This window comes from Schistocerca cancellata, chromosome 6 (assembly GCF_023864275.1).
Source record: "Schistocerca cancellata isolate TAMUIC-IGC-003103 chromosome 6, iqSchCanc2.1, whole genome shotgun sequence".
Lineage (NCBI taxonomy): Eukaryota > Metazoa > Arthropoda > Insecta > Orthoptera > Acrididae > Schistocerca > Schistocerca cancellata.
Window position 1 is genome coordinate 33,044,249 of NC_064631.1, and position 18,998 is coordinate 33,063,246.

At 43.4% G+C, this 18,998-nt stretch overlaps 1 protein-coding gene across 1 annotated transcript in view; it reads left to right on the forward strand.

The window, feature by feature from the left end:
* Positions 1–18,423, forward strand: part of LOC126191281 (protein VAC14 homolog) — a 170,540-nt gene extending 152,117 nt beyond the window's left edge. Inside the window, exon 14 of the mRNA XM_049932089.1 lies at positions 17,798–18,423. Coding sequence (XP_049788046.1) covers positions 17,798–17,963 — 166 coding nt within the window. The 3' untranslated portion in view covers positions 17,964–18,423. The remainder of the gene's footprint in view (positions 1–17,797) is intronic.
* The last annotated feature ends 575 nt before the right edge of the window (positions 18,424–18,998 follow it).

The window sequence follows — 18,998 nt, forward strand, 5'->3', positions numbered from 1 at the left end:
ACCGTTACTACTTTAAGTGTCTCATTTCCTAATCTAATTCCCTCAGCATCACCCGACTTAATTTGACTACATTCCATTATCCTCGTTTTGCTTTTGTTGGTGTTCATCTTATACCCTCCTTTCAAGACACTGTCCATTCCGTTCAACTGTTCTTCCAAGTCCTTTGCTGTCTCTGACAGAATTACAATGTCATCGGAGAACCTCAACATTTTTATTTCTTCTCCATGGATTTTAATACCTACTCCAAATTTTTCTTTTATTTCCTTCACTGCTTGCTCAATATACAGATTGAATAACATTGGGGAGAGGCTGCAACCCTGTCTCACTCCCTTCCCAACTACTGCTTCCCTTTCATGTCCCTCCACCATCTGGTTTCTGTACAAATTGTAAATAGCCTTTCGCTCCCTGTATTTTACCCCTGCCACCTTCAAAATTTGAAAGAGAGTATTCCAGTCAACATTGTGAAAAGCTTTCTCTAAGTCTACAAATGCTAGAAACGTAGGTTTGCCTTTCCTTAATCTTTCTTCTAAGATAAGTCGTAGGGTCAGTATTGCCTCACGTGTTCCAATATTTCTATGGAATCCAAACTGATCTTCCCCGAGGTTGGCTTCTACCAGTTTTTCCATTTGTCTGTAAAGAAATCGTGTTAGTATTTTGCATCCGTGACTTACTAAACTGATTGTTCAGTAATTTTCACATCTGTCAGCATCTGCTTTCTTTGGGATTGGAATTATTATATTCTTCTTGAAGTCTGAGGGTATTTCGCCTGTCTTGTACATCTTGCTCACCAGATGGTAGAGTTTTGTCAGGAATGGCTCTCCCAAGGCCATCAGTAGTTCTAATGGAATGTTGTCTACTCCCGGGGCCTTGTTTCGACTCGGGTCTTTCAGTGCTCTGTCAAACTCTTCACGCAGTATTCTATCTCCTATTTCATCTTCATCTACATCCTCTTCCATTTCCATAATATTGCCCTCAAGTACATTGCCCTTGTATAGGCCCTCTATATACTCCTTCCACCTTTCTGCTTTCCCTTCTTTGCTTAGAACTGGGTTTCCATGTGAGCTCTTGATATTCATTCAAGTGGTTCTCTTATCTCCAAAGATCTCTTTAATTTTCCTGTATGCAGTATCTCTATTACCCCTAGTGAGATAAGCCTCTACATCCTTATGTTTGTCCTCTAGCCATGCCTGTGTAGCCGTTTTGCACTTCCTGTCGATCTCATTTTTGAGATGTTTGTATTCCTTTTTCCCTGCTTCATTTACTGCATTTTTATATTTTCTCCTTTCATCAATTAAATTCAGTATTTCTTCTGTTACCCAAGGATTTCTACTAGCTGTCGTCTTTTTACCTACTTGATCCTCTGCTGCCTTCACTACTTCATCCCTCAAAGCTACCCATTCTTCTTCTACTGTATTTCTTTCCCCCATTCCTGTCAATTGTTCCTTTATGCTTTCCCTGAAACTCTGTACAATCTCTGGTTCTTTCAGTTTATTCAGGTCCCATCTCCTTAAATTCCCACCTCTTTGCAGTTTCTTCAGTTTTAATCTACAGTTCATAACCAATAGATTGTGGTCATAGTCCACATCTGCCCTGGAAACGTCTTACAATTTAAATCCTGGTTCCTAAATCTCTGTCTTACCATTATATAATCTATCTGAAACCTGCCAGTATCTCCAGGCTTCTTCCGTGTATACTTCCATGATACTATCATTTTCCAATTCTCGATCTCTTCTGTTCTACTCTTCTCTTTTGAAATCATGTACACCAAATTAAGTTAGGTTTTTTTTTTCTGTCAGTCATTGCACTTATCTTCTTTCTTGATCCACCTCCACAACCCTTGTATACTCCATATATGCAGTGTCTGACTAAAAGCTTGCCGAAATGTTCCAACATGACACCATTACTCAGTCTCCGACAAGCCTCTTTGTTCCAGTGCCAAATCTCCCAAAATAACTTTACTTTATCACCTTCTCATTACAGTGCTTCTTCAGGGTGTATATGCCCCGGGACAGCCAGAAAAAAACATGGGAATTTTTTCATCTGGGAGAAAACCGGGAAAAACACAGGAATTTTTTTTAGAGTTCCGGGAATTTTTCTTTGTTTTAGTTTTCAGTCAAATTTTTGTAATTTTGACTGGTAAGAACTGATACTCTGACAGAGAATTTTACTGTAAATGTCTGCGAACAGCAAAACGTGTTAAAGGCTATAGGACGAAGACCATGCAATTCTTCCTAACAACAAACTGCTTCCGATACCCGTGACATCACAACTGTTCACACCAGGTTAGTTTGAAGAGTTGCTATCGGGCTCTTGCGCGTGCGCTATTGAGTCACATGTGAGCAGTACCTTCTACCTTCTTGAAGTGTGACTGTTAAGAGTGTTAGCTGTATCAGCAGTACCAACAAGCAGCCAGATGCTACCCAGAAAAAAATTTCTGGCATGCCCAAGCTGCTAGATTCGCACATGCGAAGAGCAGTCTGAGTTATAGTGGGGTGGGGGTATAGTCTCCACTTTTAGTGATTTTGCTATTTACTCTTTATTTACAGCTCTCATGTTAAATGAAAACAAAATATAATTCCGTGGCCAGGAGCTATCAAGTGAATTAAAATAATTCACATAATTACGGAAGACTAAAATATGTTATTAGTTTCAGTTTTCTGATTTTATTTTATTTCCACGTTTCTGGTAGTCAAGCATCACTCCCCTTGCAGAACAATGAAGTTATTTTTGTTGATCTGCTAAAGAAATTTGCCTTTTATTAGCCTTTTTTCGCAGAGGCAGTAAATTTATTTGAAACGAAGTGTTTCATTCCACACCATTGGCTATTTGCTAAATTTCAAATGCACATTTTCATCTTCCGGCACGTATGGCATTACGCCATAATAAAGAACCAAACATGAGATAATATTATTTATTTTAGTATTATTTACGAAATTCCGATGTTTTCGTAGTATCATGTGATGTCCTGTTTCGTTTATGATGTAATGTAAGATCTCTTCATGCTATGCAAGATCTGTAAATGCCATATACATATGAACATACAGGCTTCCTACTTCATCGTAGTTGCGCGTGGGCAGTAAAACCTGTTTTCTGGTGTAGTCTGATAATTGGTGAAACGAATTCTAATAGGTTGTGGGAAAATATTGCGAATGGTGGTTTGAAAAGTGTAAATTTAATTTTATGCAAGGTGAATTATGTCACGAACAAGAATGTCCTTTGAATTTCTTAAATCACAGGTGTTTGACTCTCATTTAAAGCTTGACTTAACACTTTGGAGACCAGACATTTACATCATTATTTAAAATTTTACTGGCACATTTGCGTTATGTACCTTAAAGTGTATCACACGCAAAGAAGACAAATACTATACGTGAAAGCTTAGCTTTTCTTGTAGATACACTATGTACGTTAATTGAACCATTAATTTTTCCTATTTGTGTGTCAATGCTTCATAACAGTGCTGTTGTTACTGGCTGACTATATCACTTGCCCTGTCCTCTGAAGATCTGCTGGCGAGATCACGTGTTATGAGCTATGACTGGCTTACAAAAGCATCACAATCTCAGTTTCACTAAAGTGCTGTGATTGGTGGAACTCTAATATATACTTTCATAATACGAAAATAGGCAGTGTACATGTTGCTGCACATAGAAGTTTGTCCCAAAACGCGCATGTGTTTCTTTGGTACGTGTTCATTTTCTAAAGTGCCCGGAAGTTCTACACCAGTCTGGAAAACCTAAACCATTCAAAGATTCATAAGTTTTATAGTTCTGAGGGAAAGTTTACTGTCACATTAAGAGGGAAAATGTGTATTTTCACCCGGGAGAAAGTGTACTTTTAACCAGGAAAAATCCGGAATTTTTTTCCCTTATCCCCGTATACACTGGGTTCTTTTTGCACCCTTCTCACATATCATAGTCTAAACATTGCTACAAAAGACTTTTTCCTTTCTGTCTACAATAACTGATCCTCACATCATTTTTCCACTATCAGCTGTCTTTTCCTCATTTATAGAACATAGATAACAATCACAACCTAACAGGCATAGCACTGACCAACATACATTCAGTATATTATTATTACACAAAAACACAACTAAAGGAATAAATCTACAAATAAAATTTCATACCTTCACAAATATTCATTTATACTTTGTTTGTATTACGAAAATTAGCAAAATAAAATTTACTAACTGTACATTGAAAACAGACAATTAACAAGACAGAGACTACTGTTGAATTGATAACACTGTAATTACATAGGATGAAAATCTGTCACAATCAATTGAAGTTTTGAATTGTATTTTCAAATTTTGCATGAGAGACTGACTCCAGCCACCATCAGGCATTGAAATAATCCAGTGACGAAAGCTGAAAATTTGTGCTGGATTGGGGCTCAAACCTCAACATCTTACTGAACGCAAGTGGTTGCCTTACCTGCTTCGTCATCTGGACACGCTTCCACCTGGCCCAAATTTTCATGTTGTTGCACTCTAGTAGCATCCCCCGTCTGTTCACCTACTTGCTCACAGTCAGTCCTGTATTCCCAAACAGACCCTGTTGTGCATATACGGGTGAATGGGCAGTGGATGCCACTAGCGTGTGACAAGTCAAGAATTTGGGTCATACGCGAAGCATGTTCAGATGGGTGAGGTGGTTAAGGGAACTGCTCCTGTTAAATTAGGAGATCAAAGTTCAAGTCCTGGTCCAGCACAAATTTTCAATTTTCACCGTCAAATTATTTTGATGCCTTATTGCGGCTGGAGTTGGTCTCTCGTTCGAAATTTGATATTTACAGCCGCTGTGTCAAACAACAATGTGGCGATACATACTAGTACTATGTTTTGCATTGTAGTTCATATTCCATTCCTCAAATTTCCTTGATCAAGTTACCTAATTCTCAAAAATTAACCATTACTACTTTGCAGCTAATTTGATGAATCTTTCCTGGTCTCTTGTCAAGCAGTGTCTGCATCACTTTTTGTATTCGGCAGACTGCCTCAGGGGATGTTTCTGTTTAGATCATTCTGCACAGGACACAGTCCCACATTCCGCTTCTTTGAGCTATGACATTTTGCCTTCCCACCTAGCACTTACTTATGTGTCCTTTGGCTCTTGTGTAAGCAGTTTTTGTCTGGAAGTGTTTACAAAAGAGGCAGTGGCTTCACTTGAAACAGTGACCAAAATTATCTCAATACAAACCCACCACCTTGTTCCTTAAATATCTGAAAAACGCCATCCCTACCCATAAGTATGTCTTCTTTGAGGGATTATATTAGAAACAACTACATGACATGCTCATGGGAACCATTCTATGCCTACCTGTGAAAGTGGTTATACACATACCAGCACTGATGTAACTTTTGTACAGCTTCTTATGCCGGCGTGACCACCAAATGCCTGCTGTCTGAATGAGTGGACACTGCTAAATTCTGCAAAGATTAAAGTTGACCATCGAGTAGTGGTTCGTGCTGCTGAGCACCCAACTTCAATTGTTGCTTCACAACCCATGCAAACTGGATCCTCTTCCTGTTACAAGCTTCACTGAACTATGTATGTGCGAGAGACACCTATTGATCCTGCAATCCTCCTTGCCTTAATATCTGCCAGACTCTGTCCTACAGCCACCTCCACCCATCACTCCATGTACTCTTCACCTACCAGAGCACTCCTCCACACCCTTGTGCACCACAGTCAACTGCCCCTTCTTCAATCAGAGCCAGATCACTAATGCCACATTCCTAGCCCAAGTGCTTGTTACCTCTCCCTCCCAACAGTAATTGCCCTCGTCTCCATAGGCATCACTAACACCCAATTAAACAGGAGGAGGGGATGGGAAGGAGACGACTCAGTAAATAGGATGTATGTCACAAGGGAACCTAAATTCGAGATTCCATTGAGAAAAGTTGAAAAAATTAGGACATAAAGCCACTTTTTGGAGCATTCTGGATGCCTCAGACCATGTGTTTTGATGGCACTTAAAACTCCTAAAGCGTACTAATTTAACCATGGATTAAAATGTATTTTCCAACTACCAAGTATAAAAGTTTATCTAATATTAACATTTAAATTTACCATTGGTGTTTGTATGATTATTATTATTATTATTATTATTATTATTATTATTATATCCTAAACCTTTTTGTAGGGAAGAAACAAAGAAAAATAACAGAGAAAATAATAGGCTATATGCTATATTTAGATCAGTATAAAAAACAGTTGATAAATTCCTATAACCTAGGTTCTCCTACATTGTAGTCATAAAATTGATATACATCTTGTAATAAACATTTACTTAACATTGTTCCTTTGCCTTGTAAAAAAAGGCAAAATTGATGAATTGCCTCGAACATTGTTCATAGCAGTTCCTCTTGACACATACACTGACTGTAACTTTATTATTATACCAACACCAGACTGTAAGTGATTGCCACATGGCATCCCGTTGTTAGCTTTCTGCCTCCTAGTCACCCGTCTTATGAACTTACAACAAACCCAAGCAGATTCGTGCTTATCTATCCCACTCCATCATCACTCGTAGAGATACCAACAGTTGGTTAAAACTTGGGAGACTGTCTTTTTAATGAAAATATAAGTGTATTTGATTTGCTAGGATATTAGCAAATCCACCAAACCATTAATTCTTACTGCTTAAGAGCTTTTAATATATGCAGTTAGTTAAGCTTAGATACATTTATTCAGTGGTATCATTTTTTGCCAACAGGGACTAAAAAAAATTTTGTTGGGTGGGGCACGTACCCCCTGTCACCATCCCCTCCCCTTCCCAGCATTAACACCCATGCTCTCCTCCAACCTTGTCAATGCACGGCAATCCGTTCGGTATATGTACCCAGTAGGGCAAACAGCCCATGATATCCAGGGTTCCCAATTCAGCTTACAACATTGAAAAAAGGTGAGCATCAGAGTATGTGGAAATTCGGCACAAAAAACTGGCAGATGCAGCAGCCAAGGTGGCATCCAACATTGCTACTGCAACATACTGATCTATACTCTTACGAGGTGCATTCAAGTTCTAAGGCCTCGGATTTTTTTTTTTTTCTAATTAACTACTCACCAGAAATCGATGAAACTGGCGTTACTTCTCGACGTAATCGCCCTGCAGACGTACACATTTTTCACAACGCTGACGCCATGATTCCATGGCAGCGGCGAAGGCTTCTTTAGGAGTCTGTTTTGACCACTGGAAAATTTCTGAGGCAATAGCAGCACGGCTGGTGAATGTGCGGCCACGGAGTGTGTCTTTCATTGTTGGAAAAAGCCAAAAGTCACTAGGAGCCAGGTCAGGTGAGTAGGGAGCATGAGGAATCACTTCAAAGTTGTTATCACGAAGAAACTGTTGCGTAACGTTAGCTCGATGTGCAGGTGCGTTGTCTCGGTGAAACAGCACACGCGCAGCCCTTCCCGGACGTTTTTGTTGCAGTGCAGGAAGGAATTTGTTCTTCAAAACATTTTCGTAGGATGCACCTGTTACCGTAGTGCCCTTTGAAACGCAATGGGTAAGGATTATGCCCTCGCTGTCCCAGAACATGGACACCATCATTTTTTCAGCACTGGCAGTTACCCGAAATTTTTTTTGGTGGCAGTGAATCTGTGTGCTTCCATTGAGCTGACTGGCGCTTTGTTTCTGGATTGAAAAATGGCATCCACGTCTCATCCATTGTCACAACCGACGAAAAGAAAGTCCCATTCGTGCTGTCGTTGCGTGTCAACATTGCTTGGCAACATGCCACACGGGCAGCCATGTGGTCGTCCGTCAGCATTCGTGGCACCCACCTGGTTGACACTTTTCGCATTTTCAGGTCGTCATGCAGGATTGTGTGCACAGAACCCACAGAAATGCCAACTCTGAAGGCGATATGTTCAACAGTCATTCGGCGATCCCCCAAAACAATTCTCTCCACTTTCTCGATCATGTCGTCAAACCGGCTTGTGCGGGCCCGAGGTTGTTTCGGTTTGTTGTCACACGATGTTCTGCCTTCATTAAACTGTCGCACCCACGAACGCAGTTTCGTCACATCCGTAACTCCATCACCACATGTCTCCTTCAACTGTTGATGAATTTCAATTGGTTTCACACCACGCAAATTCAGAAAATGAATGATTGCACGCTGTTCAAGTAAGGAAAACGTCGCCATTTTAAGTATTTAAAACAGTTCTCATTCTCGCCGCTGGTGGTAAAATTCCATCTGCCATACGTTGCTGCCATCTCTGGGACGTATTGACAATGAACGCGGCCTCATTTTAAAACAATGCGCATGTTTCTATCTCTTTCCAGTCTGGTGAAAAAAAATCAGAGGCCTTAGAACTTGAATGCACCTTGTATATGAAGTGACTTCACCAGTGAAGCACAGGGACACACCCATGGAGACAAGGAATGATTGGAAATGTGAGGCAAGAAAGTGGAGGTGAGTCAGTCACCTAGCTGTTTTGTAGCTCCTTCCAGACACAAAGATTGACATGAAGTCCTGACTTTTCTCCACATTGGACATTTTATTGTAGCATTTGGATTCCTTCCGCAGTGAATGAGCTCAGCAGTGTGCAGTTCTTATTGCATACAACTGTCTTTGTGTCTCTTTTGTAAGAATGCTTCGTTCATTTTGCAGTCCATAATTTTGCTGTCCTTGCCCTCTATTTCAGATAGTAACGTACTACAGTTTGTACAGCGAAGAAGAGCCCCAATACCTGGCAGCACTGTCACCAGCTTTTAGCTTAAATGTTCCTCAGGCTATGGTATGAAATGAAATGTCGTGTGGCTAAGGCCTCCTGTTGGGTAGACCAGTCACCTGGTGCAAATCTTTTTAGTTGACACCACTTTGGCGACTCGCGTGTCGATGTGGGTGAGGTGATGGTGAAGACAACACAACACCCAGTCCCTGAGTGGAAATAATCCCCACCTCAGCCAGGAATCAAACCCGGGCCCCTTTGCATGGCATTCTGCCGTGCTGACCACTCAGCTGTTGAGGCGAACAGCACACTACCATAGACCCCCCAGGGGGTCCACAACTCTTTTGTGGATACATGCGTAGCGAGCACGGGACCCCGAGCTAATGTGGCCTTCCTTCCTTTCCGGGCTGCATACCTTCCCTTTCCGCATCCTTCCCCATCCCTATCTTCGCCCCTCCTCCCCTCACCTCTGGCTCTTTCCTTCCCTTTCTCCCCATCTGGGAGTATGGTTTGTGCCTACGTCCGGAGACGGACGCTCGTAAATGTATTGCATTCTTCGCCTTCCTTGCTTTTATGTCTTCTTCCTTCCTTTGTCCTTCCTTTTTCCTTACCTCTTCTCTTTCCCTTTTCTCCGCTGCGGCGTTTGAGACCTCTCTTCTTTCCTTTCCCTTGATCTTTCTTCCTCCCTGTGCGTGTCTGAAGGCCAACCCACGCCTTTTGTGCGTAGCCGGTGACGGGGTAACGCGTAATTCCCCGCCCCGGGTAGACAGGTAGGACACGTACGTACCCCCTGGTAACGGCCAGGCCCAGGGAGGGGTGATTACCCGAGCTGATACCTTCCGAAAGTGCCGATTGGTCCCTCCGTCCGTTTGTCGGGAGGTGTGACCTGAGGTGTGAACAATCACCTAAGGCGGGAGTGCCCTCAGAGAGGGCCCCCACAAGGGAGGAGCGCGCCATCGGAGACGCCGGTAATCATGGGGGATTCTTCCGCAATGGTTTCCTCACCTTCCACTATGTCTGCTCACAAACGTAAGTATACTGAGTCTCAGCCACAGACGATTCTTCCATCGTTGCCACAGTTCCTTGTTGTTTCTCGGTCTGATGAAGGTCACGACTTCTCCACAGTCAACCCTTTCATTATTCAGAAAGGTGTCGACGCAATTGCAGGTCGTGTAAAGTCTTGTTCCAGATTACGGAATGGCACCCTGTTGTTAGAAACACACAGTGCCCTCCAGGCACAAAAATTGCTGCGTACTTCTCTGCTCCACACCTTCCCTGTACGGGTGGAACCGCACCGTACCTTAAATTCCTCGCGTGGAGTCGTTTATACACGCTCCCTCAATGGATTGTCTGACGAAGAAATTCAGCACTATCTGTCTGACCAGGGCGTCACGACAGTTCATAGAGTTATGAAACGGGTTGACACGAACATCATTCCAACCCGCACTGTCTTCTTGACATTTGATAAAGTTCAACTCCCATCGAAAATCAAAGCAGGCTATGAGATAATTTCCGTTCGCCCTTACGTCCCAAACCCTACGCGTTGCTATCGGTGTCAGCGGTTCAATCACACCAGCCAGTCCTGTTCCAATCCGGCCAAATGTGTTACGTGTGGCAAGGAGGCCCATGAGGGTGCTTGTCCACCTCCATCCCCTCGCTGCATCAACTGTATGGGTGACCACCCTGCTTCCTCTCGAGATTGCCCCGTTTTTAAGGACGAAAAGCTCATCCAGGAAATAAGAGTGAAGGAAAAGGTGTCGACCTTTGCTGCTCGAAAATTATTCGCCAGTCGCAAGCCCACCGTGCCTCAGACAGGAAAATACAGCACTGTCCTTGCTTCTCCTCGGCCAACAAAGGAGGCGGCCACGCAGACTTGCGACCTCACCTTTAGTGCCACGGTCGTCAGATCGGCCAGCGCAAAGATCGCTCGTTCAACCTCACCACTTTCGCCTGCCCACTCTATGGCTCACCCTTCGTCGGGTTCTGCTAAATCTCGAGCCCAAAAGTCGGACGCCAAGTCTTCGAAAAAAGAGCATACTCATGAAGAGTTTTTACGTACCGCAACTTCCCAACCATCGGTTCCTCCTTCATCTAAACATCATTCTTCCAAGAAGGCTACGAAGAAACCCAGTTCCTCTCCTTCTCCGCCACGGCGTGTCCCATCTACAGCACCACCTGGCGGAAATCGCCCTCGGCCGTCTTCTGTGTCGCCGAGGCGCACTGCTGGTGGCCAGTCCACCGGCCGATCGCTGGTGGCAGGAGCTGCTCCTGACCAACCTATGGATCAGGATCTTCTGCCTTCAGCTGACTGCCATTCCATGCTGTCGGTCGCTAGCTCCGAGCAGTCTTTGACTTGACAGCAACTTTGGTCACATTCCTCCATTTTCTGTTCACCCCATGTCCATTATCCACTGGAATATCCGCGGCATTCGAGCCAATAGGGATGAATTGTCGATCCTCTTACGATCCTACTCGCCGGTCATCTTCTGTCTTCAGGAACCAAAGCTGCGTCCCCATGACCGCTTTGTTCTCCCTCATTTTCAGTACGTCCGATATGATCTCCCCTCTGTTGAAGGCTCTCCAGCCCATGGAGGACTCATGATTCTTCTCAATGATACTCTCCATTATCACCCAATCCCCTTAAACACTTCCTTCCAAGCTGTCGCCGTCCATCTTTCCCTTTCCGGATACACGTTCTCTCTTTGTACTGTATACATTCCATCGTCCACACCAATGGCACGAGCTGATCTCCTTCACCTTCTTCGTCAGCTTCCACCCCCCTATTTGCTGGTTGGGGACTTCAATGCCCACCACCCGCTTTGGGGATCTCCACATCCTTGTCCACGTGGCTCCATATTGCTAGACGTCTTCCACCAAGCGGATCTAGTTTGCCGCAACACTGGGGTCCCCACATTTTTGTCTGCCTCCACGACAACTTTATCTCATTTGGACCTTGCGGTCGGTACTGTTCCGCTAGCTCGGCGCTTCGAATGGTTCGCCCTTGATGATACACACTCGAGTGACCACTTTCCATGTGTCCTCAGACTGCAGCCTCGACTGCCATATATGCGCCCGCGACGCTGGAAGTTTGCCCAAGCCGATTGGACACTTTTTTCGTCTCTCGCGACATTCGATGACCGTCGCTTTCCCAGCGTCGACGATGAGGTCACACACATTACCAACGTTATCCTTACAGCTGCGGAACGTTCAATACCACGCACCTCCGAATTGCCCCGGCGCCCCCCAGTTCCTTGGTGGAACGAGGCATGCCGTGACGCAATACGTGAGTGGCGACGTGCTCTTCGCATTTTCCGTCACCATCCTACTTTGGCCAACTGTATCCGCTATAAGCAGCTCCGTGCGCGATGCCGTCGCGTCATCCGCGATAGCAAGAAGGCAAGCTGGAAATTCTTTATTAGCTCATTTAACACCTTCACTCCCTCCTCGGAAGTTTGGAGTCGGCTTCGACGGTTCTCAGGCGCGCCTAGTTTCTCCCCGGTCTCTGGGCTCACTGTCGCGCATGATACCTTAGTGGACCCCGTCGCAATTTCTAACTCGTTGGGTCAGCACTTTGCTGAGATTTCGAGCTCTTCAAATTACCCGCCAGCGTTTCTCCCGAAGAAACGTGCAGCGGAAGTGCGACCTCTTGCTTTCTCCTCTCAAAATCACGAAAGCTACAATACTGTTTTCTCCATGCGGGAACTCCAACATGCCCTCTCATCTTCTCGCTCCTCCGCCCCAGGACCGGATGGTATCCATGTCCAAATGTTGCTGCATTTATCAACCCCTAGTCTGCGTTACCTCCTCCGCCTTTATAATCAAATTTGGACCGACAGTACCTTTCCCAAACGGTGGCGGGAAGCTATTGTCGTTCCCGTTCCGAAACCTGGAAAGGACAAACATCTCCCCTCTAGCTATCGCCCCATTTCTCTCACGAGTAGTGTCTGTAAGGTTTTGGAGCGTATGGTGAATTACCGTTTAGCTTGGTGGCTGGAATCCCGCAGTCTTTTAACACCAGCCCAATGCGGATTTCGGAAGCATCGTTCTGCAGTTGACCATCTTGTTGCTCTCTCCACTTATATCATGAACAATTTTCTCCGGAAACGCCAAACGGTAGCAATATTTTTTGATCTGGAGAGAGCATACGATACCTGTTGGAGGACAGGCATCCTCCGCACACTGTTCTCTTGGGGCTTTCGAGGCCGGCTGCCCCTTTTTCTTCGCGAATTTATGGCAGAGCGCACTTTTAGGGTGCGGGTGAACACTACTCTCTCCCATACTTTCTCCCAAGAAAACGGGGTACCCCAGGGATCCGTGCTGAGTGTTGTACTGTTTGCCATCGCCATAAATCCAATTATGGATTGTCTCCTTCCTGATGTCTCGGGCTCCCTCTTTGTGGACGATTTTGCGATCTACTACAGCTCTCAACGGACCAGCCTTCTTGAACGACGTCTTCAAGGATGTCTCGATCGCCTCCACTCGTGGAGCATCGAAACTGGCTTCCGTTTCTCACCCAGTAAGACCGTTTGTGTCAATTTTTGGCGACGTAAGGAGTTTCTTCCGCCCTCCTTACATCTAGGTCCTGTCAACCTTCCGTTTTCAGACGTCGCTAAATTCTTGGGTCTTATGTTTGACAGAAAACTGTGCTGGTCCTCCCACGTTTCCTATCTTTCGGCTCGCTGTCTGCGATCGCTTAACACCCTCCGTGTCCTGAATGGTACCTCCTGGGGAGCGTACCGAGTGGTCCTTCTCCGCCTCTATCGCGCCTTAGTGCGCTCAAAATTGGATTACGGAAGCATAGTCTACTCCTCTGCTCGGCCGTCTATTCTTCGGCGTCTCGACTCTATCCACCACCGTGGATTACGTTTAGTGTCTGGAGCTTTTTACACTAGCCCTGTGGAAAGCCTTTATGCTGAGACTGCTGAACCTCCGCTGTCCAATCGGCGAGCAGTCCTCCTGAGTCGTTATGCTAGCCATCTGTCTTCCATGCCTGCAAATCCAGCCCATGATCTTTTTTTCGACGCCTCCTTTGATGTAGGTTATGCAGGCCGCTCCTCCTCCCTACTACCCCCGGGAGTCCGCTTCCGTCAATTGCTCCATTCTCTTTCCTGCCGCTTTCCGAAAACCTTCTTGACAACTTGGGGTACAGCACCGCCTTGGCTCCGTCCCCAGATCTGCCTGCTCCGTGACCTTTGTCAATTTCCCAAGGATGGTACCCCTACACTTGTTTATCGTCGGGCATTTGCTGCTCTATGTGCACAAATGACGGACGCCACATTTATTTACACCGACGGCTCGAAAACATCGTTAGGTGTAGGGAGTGCCTATATTGTTGGCGACACCCCAAATCGCTTTCGACTTCCCGACCAGTGTTCGGTTTATACTGTGGAGCTTTACGCTGTTCTCCAGGCTGTCCACTACATCCGCCGCCATCAGCGGATACAGTACGTTATCTGCTCCGATTCTCTCAGCTCTCTCCTCAGTCTCCAAGCTCTTTACCCTGTGCACCCTCTGGTCCACCGGATTCAGGACTGTCTGCGCTTGCTCCACCTGGGGGGCGTCTCGGTGGCGTTCCTCTGGCTCCCGGGACACGCTGGTATCTTTGGGAATGAGGCGGCCGATATGGCGGCCAAGGCTGCAGTCTCTCTTCCTCGGCCAGCTATTCAGTCGCTTCCCTTCACCGATCTACGGAGCGGTTTATGTCGCCAAGTTGCTCATTTATGGCATGCGCATTGGTCGGCACTTCCCCGTAATAAATTGCGGGAAGTGAAAGCCCTTCCTTGCGCTTGGACCTCTTCCTCCCGAACGCGTCGTCGGGAGGAGGTAATTTTAGCTAGACTCCGGATAGGGCACTGTCTTTTTAGCCATAGACATCTTTTAAGCGGTGATCCTCCTCCACTCTGTCCCCACTGCTCTCAGCCGTGGACGGTCAGACACCTTTTAATTGAATGCCCCTATTTTAATCCGTTACGCTCCCGTCTACAGCTATCGCCTGATCTATCGTCGATTTTAGCAGATGACACGCGCTCAGCCGACCTCGTTCTCCAGTTTATTAGTGACAGTGAAATGACGTCAGTCATTTGAAGTTTTTTTTGGGGACAACCACCCCCTGTCTGTAGTGGATTTTTAAGCATTCTTTCTACTTTTAGTTTCTCCAATTTTATGAGTTTGTTCCCATTGCTGCTGGTTTTCAATTTCGGTTTTTTACTGTCTTAAGTCACGGGCTGGGCGCTAATAACCATAGCAGTTTTGCGCCCTAAAACCACAAACAAAAAAAAAAAAAAAAAAAAACACTACCATAGAGATGTATACAAAATTGTATTGTGTTTGGTTGTGGTAAATGTGCAAAGCATTGCAACAGAGCCAACTTTAACTCTTGGGGCTCTTCTTTCACCATTTCAGTCAACTGAACTGTAACATTTTGGACTTGTCTGAATTACTTCTAGATTCTTTTGTGGTCTTTTCGCTATAATATTCCCACAATTTATTTCATATTGCTCTTTTTTTAATGGATTTGAACAACAATAATGGAAATGTAACACAATAGTATTTAATTGTGTATTTCGAGAAGGTGTTCAGTGATAACTTGCTTGTTAAAACCATCAGTATTTGAAACTGTGATTGCCTTGGTTTAACTGTCACAGCCCGTGGTAAATTATTTCAGATATAAGGAAAATACTCAACTAACTGTAGAATCAGTCTTTCCAGAAATAGGTCACGTGTTAGCAGTAGATGAGTTTTGCTTCATAAAATATGTAACTTTTTCCCACAAACATTAGGCCTTCAGTGACTACCATTGCAGAATATTGTCAAATGACATTTCATGAAACTCTTAGAAATTCTGGTTGTATATAAAGGCTGTTAGGAGCACCAAAGATAGTGTGCAGCCTCTAGCGAATGAGACAGGAAATGAAATTGGAGGTGGCAAAGCAAAAGCTGAAATGTTGAACTCAGTTTTCAAATGTTACTTTACAAAGAAAAGCCCATAAGAATTTCCCAATTCAATCCTTGTAACAATTACAAAGATGAATGAAACCTATTAGTGTCAGTGGTGTTGAGAAACAGCTGAAATTGTTAAAATTGAACAAAGCTCCAGGGTGCCATGGGACCCCTGTCAGTTTCTATACTGAATTCGTGGCTGCGTTCGCCTCTCTTCTAACCGTAATCTATTGTAGATCCCTCAAACAAAAAACTGTGCCCAGTTTTTAGGAAAAAGCACAGATTATACCTTTCTACAAGAAGGATAATACAAGTGATCCACAAAACTGCTGTCCAATATTCTTGACATTGATTTGTTGTAGAATCTTTGAAGATACTCTGAACTCAAACATAATGAGGTATGTTGAACAGAATGACCACCTCAGTGCCAAACAGTTTGGATTCCGAAAACATAGATCGTACGAAACCCAACTTGCACATTTCTCACATGGCATACTGAAAGCATTGGATCAGTGCAGTCGGGTAGATGGAGTATTTGCTCATTTCCAAAAATTATTTGGCACAGTACCACACCTACACTTATTATCAAAAGTATTATCATGTGTGTATCAAGTCAAATTTGTGACTGGATTGAGGAGTTTTTGGTAGGGAGGATGCAGCATGTTATCTTGGATGGAGAGTCATCATCAGATGTAGAAGTAACTTCCAAGTGTGCCCCAGGGAAGTGTGTTGGGACCCTTGTTATTCATTTTGCATGTTAATGACCTTGCAGACAATATTAATAGTAATCTCAGACTTTCTGCAGATGATGCAGGTGTCTGCAATGAAGCTGGTTAAATATTCAGTCATAGCTTGATGACTGGAATGGGCCAACTCATCCAAATACCTGGGTGTAGCATTTTGTAGGAATATGAAATAGAATGATCGCATAAGCTCAGTCATGGGTAAAGCAGTTGGTAGTCTTCGGTTTATTGGTAGAATACTGGAGAAGTGCGATCTGTGTACAAAGGAGATCACTTACAGATCATCAGTTTTAGAATGCTGGTGAAGTGTGTGGGACCCCGTGCCATGTATGACTACCAGGGGATATTGAACATATACAAAGAAGGGCAGCGTGAATGGTCACAGGTTTGTTTCAGCTGTGGGAGAGAGTTACAAAGATAATGCAGAAACTGAATTGGAAGACTGTCGAAGATAGGTGTAAACTATCCAGGAAAGCCTATTAACAGGTTTCAAGAGCCAGCATTAGATGATGACTCTAGGAATATACTACAATCCCCTATGTATCACTCACATAGGGATCGTGAGGATAACATCAAACTAATTAGAGCATGCACAAAGGCATTCCTCCCACACTTTGTACGTGAATGGAATGGGAAGAGACCCTATTAATTGGTACAGTGGGACTTGCACTCTGCGATGCACCTCATGGTTCTTTGCAGAGTATAGAAGTTGTAGATGTAAAACGACAGATGCTCAATACAGATTTTAATTTGTTAGGGTCTCAAACCGTCCTAAAAGGAAATTGATGTATGATTACCATTTCATGTACTGGTTTTTAGAGTTTGATTACTAATGTAAAAAAGACCTCTGTGATATTGAAAAAGAAAAAAAGAAAAAAGATTATCATAGATTAGGCTACCATTTGTCATTAAGGTTTCACACCGAACTGCGCTTAAAAACTCAAGATAACTGCTTGCATAGACATTTGGGCTCTAATTTTTCAGATGTTACTCATGAAGAGCCATGTATACCCTCCGCCACATGCACACACAAACTTTCCTATGCAGGGAGGAGAAGCAAAAAAGGTTGTTTGGCAAGGGAGGGGAGTATACAGAAGGTGAGACATGCGAAAAAAGTATTATAGAGAGAGGGAAGCATTCGGTAGTCAGATTTATGATAAATTATCATTTTGTTTCTTTAAGAACGTAATTTTTGGAATATGAAGCACAATATTCCAGTTGTTGAACAAACAGTGACACATTTCGTTAGGTTCATTCTCAAATAGTAAATTTTCATACTTCTATCTGAATTCATCTTTTCGGAGCAAACTTCTTCCAGAGGAATCACACCTCTCCTTTTATATATGTACACCATTAATGTAAATAAGGTACTATAATTTTATAAGCCAATAAAACATCAATTTAAGGGGAATTCCATTCTATTGTTCACAGAGCTCTTCATGCCACGAAAGAAGAGAGTAATAAACATGAAAAGTTCTTGGACTTCAAGCAACTTTTGGATCATTTTATAAAAATCCAGGATCAACATAAAAGAAGCAAACAGGCTGCGCGTAATGCTGCTTTATTAGAGAAGAAAATTACAGGGCTGGATACATAGCACCGAGGTAGCTGTGTGGTTAATAAAAACAGTATTGTATCAAAGAATGATTGAGACCCTGTGTAGTATACAAATAAAAACTTTTTCCAGTTCATTGATACAGTGTTATCTTAAGGAGTTGTTTTGGTATAATTGCTCTATTACTTTGTTAAATTATTTTGGCACACTGTACAGCAATGCAAAGGCCACATACAGAAAATTTCAGCGGGTTAGCAGCTGTGAAACTTGGAAAATGAAAGCATCTTTCATTGTACATTCTGGAATTTTTTTATACTACCTTAAAGTTGCAGTTGCAATCACAACAAATTTTGTCCTCCTTCTTGCAACTGTTTGTGATAAGAAACAAATCCCTGAAGCTGCATTACTCACTGTATTTTGCTTGTGTATCATTGTCTATTTTGTATAGGAAACCTCTCATGAAATGAGTATATTGCAGCTGTTTAATAAATTGCTCTATACATAAACTATATATGTTTCTGTTTAAAGTAACCTTGGTGTAATACACACAGTTCCTTTAGCCTTTATCACATGTGATCAGAAGTATTAGACTAAACCCATTTTGTTTCCCCATGTCCTCTCATCCTGGGGTCTGAGTAACATGTTGTTCTCTTCTGATCTTCCCTCTCTCTCTCTCTCTCTCTCTCTCTCTCTCTCTCTCTCCTCCCTGAGGGAGGAACAAATAGTTTCAAAAGCTAGGAAATATTTTATTCCATTTAAATGTGTCAGTCAGCAGTACTGGAATTTCATCTCCTGAAGGTAAGCTATGGCCCGCCAGCCATTCTGTCTCTGTAATTTTATAGTTTTCTCAACTGAATTTTGCTTTTGATATCATTAGGACTAACCTGTTAAACAGCTGAAATAGCACTCACAAGTGCTGTAAGCTTTAGATTTAATTCTCAATTATTGCAGCACAGACACAAAATATTGTAGAAGGAAGAAAGAAATATATATAAAAGCATAGTAACTCTCATTGAAAATTATATGAGGGTAGTTTGAAAAGTTCTCGGAATCACCACGAGAGGTCAGTGCTAGTGC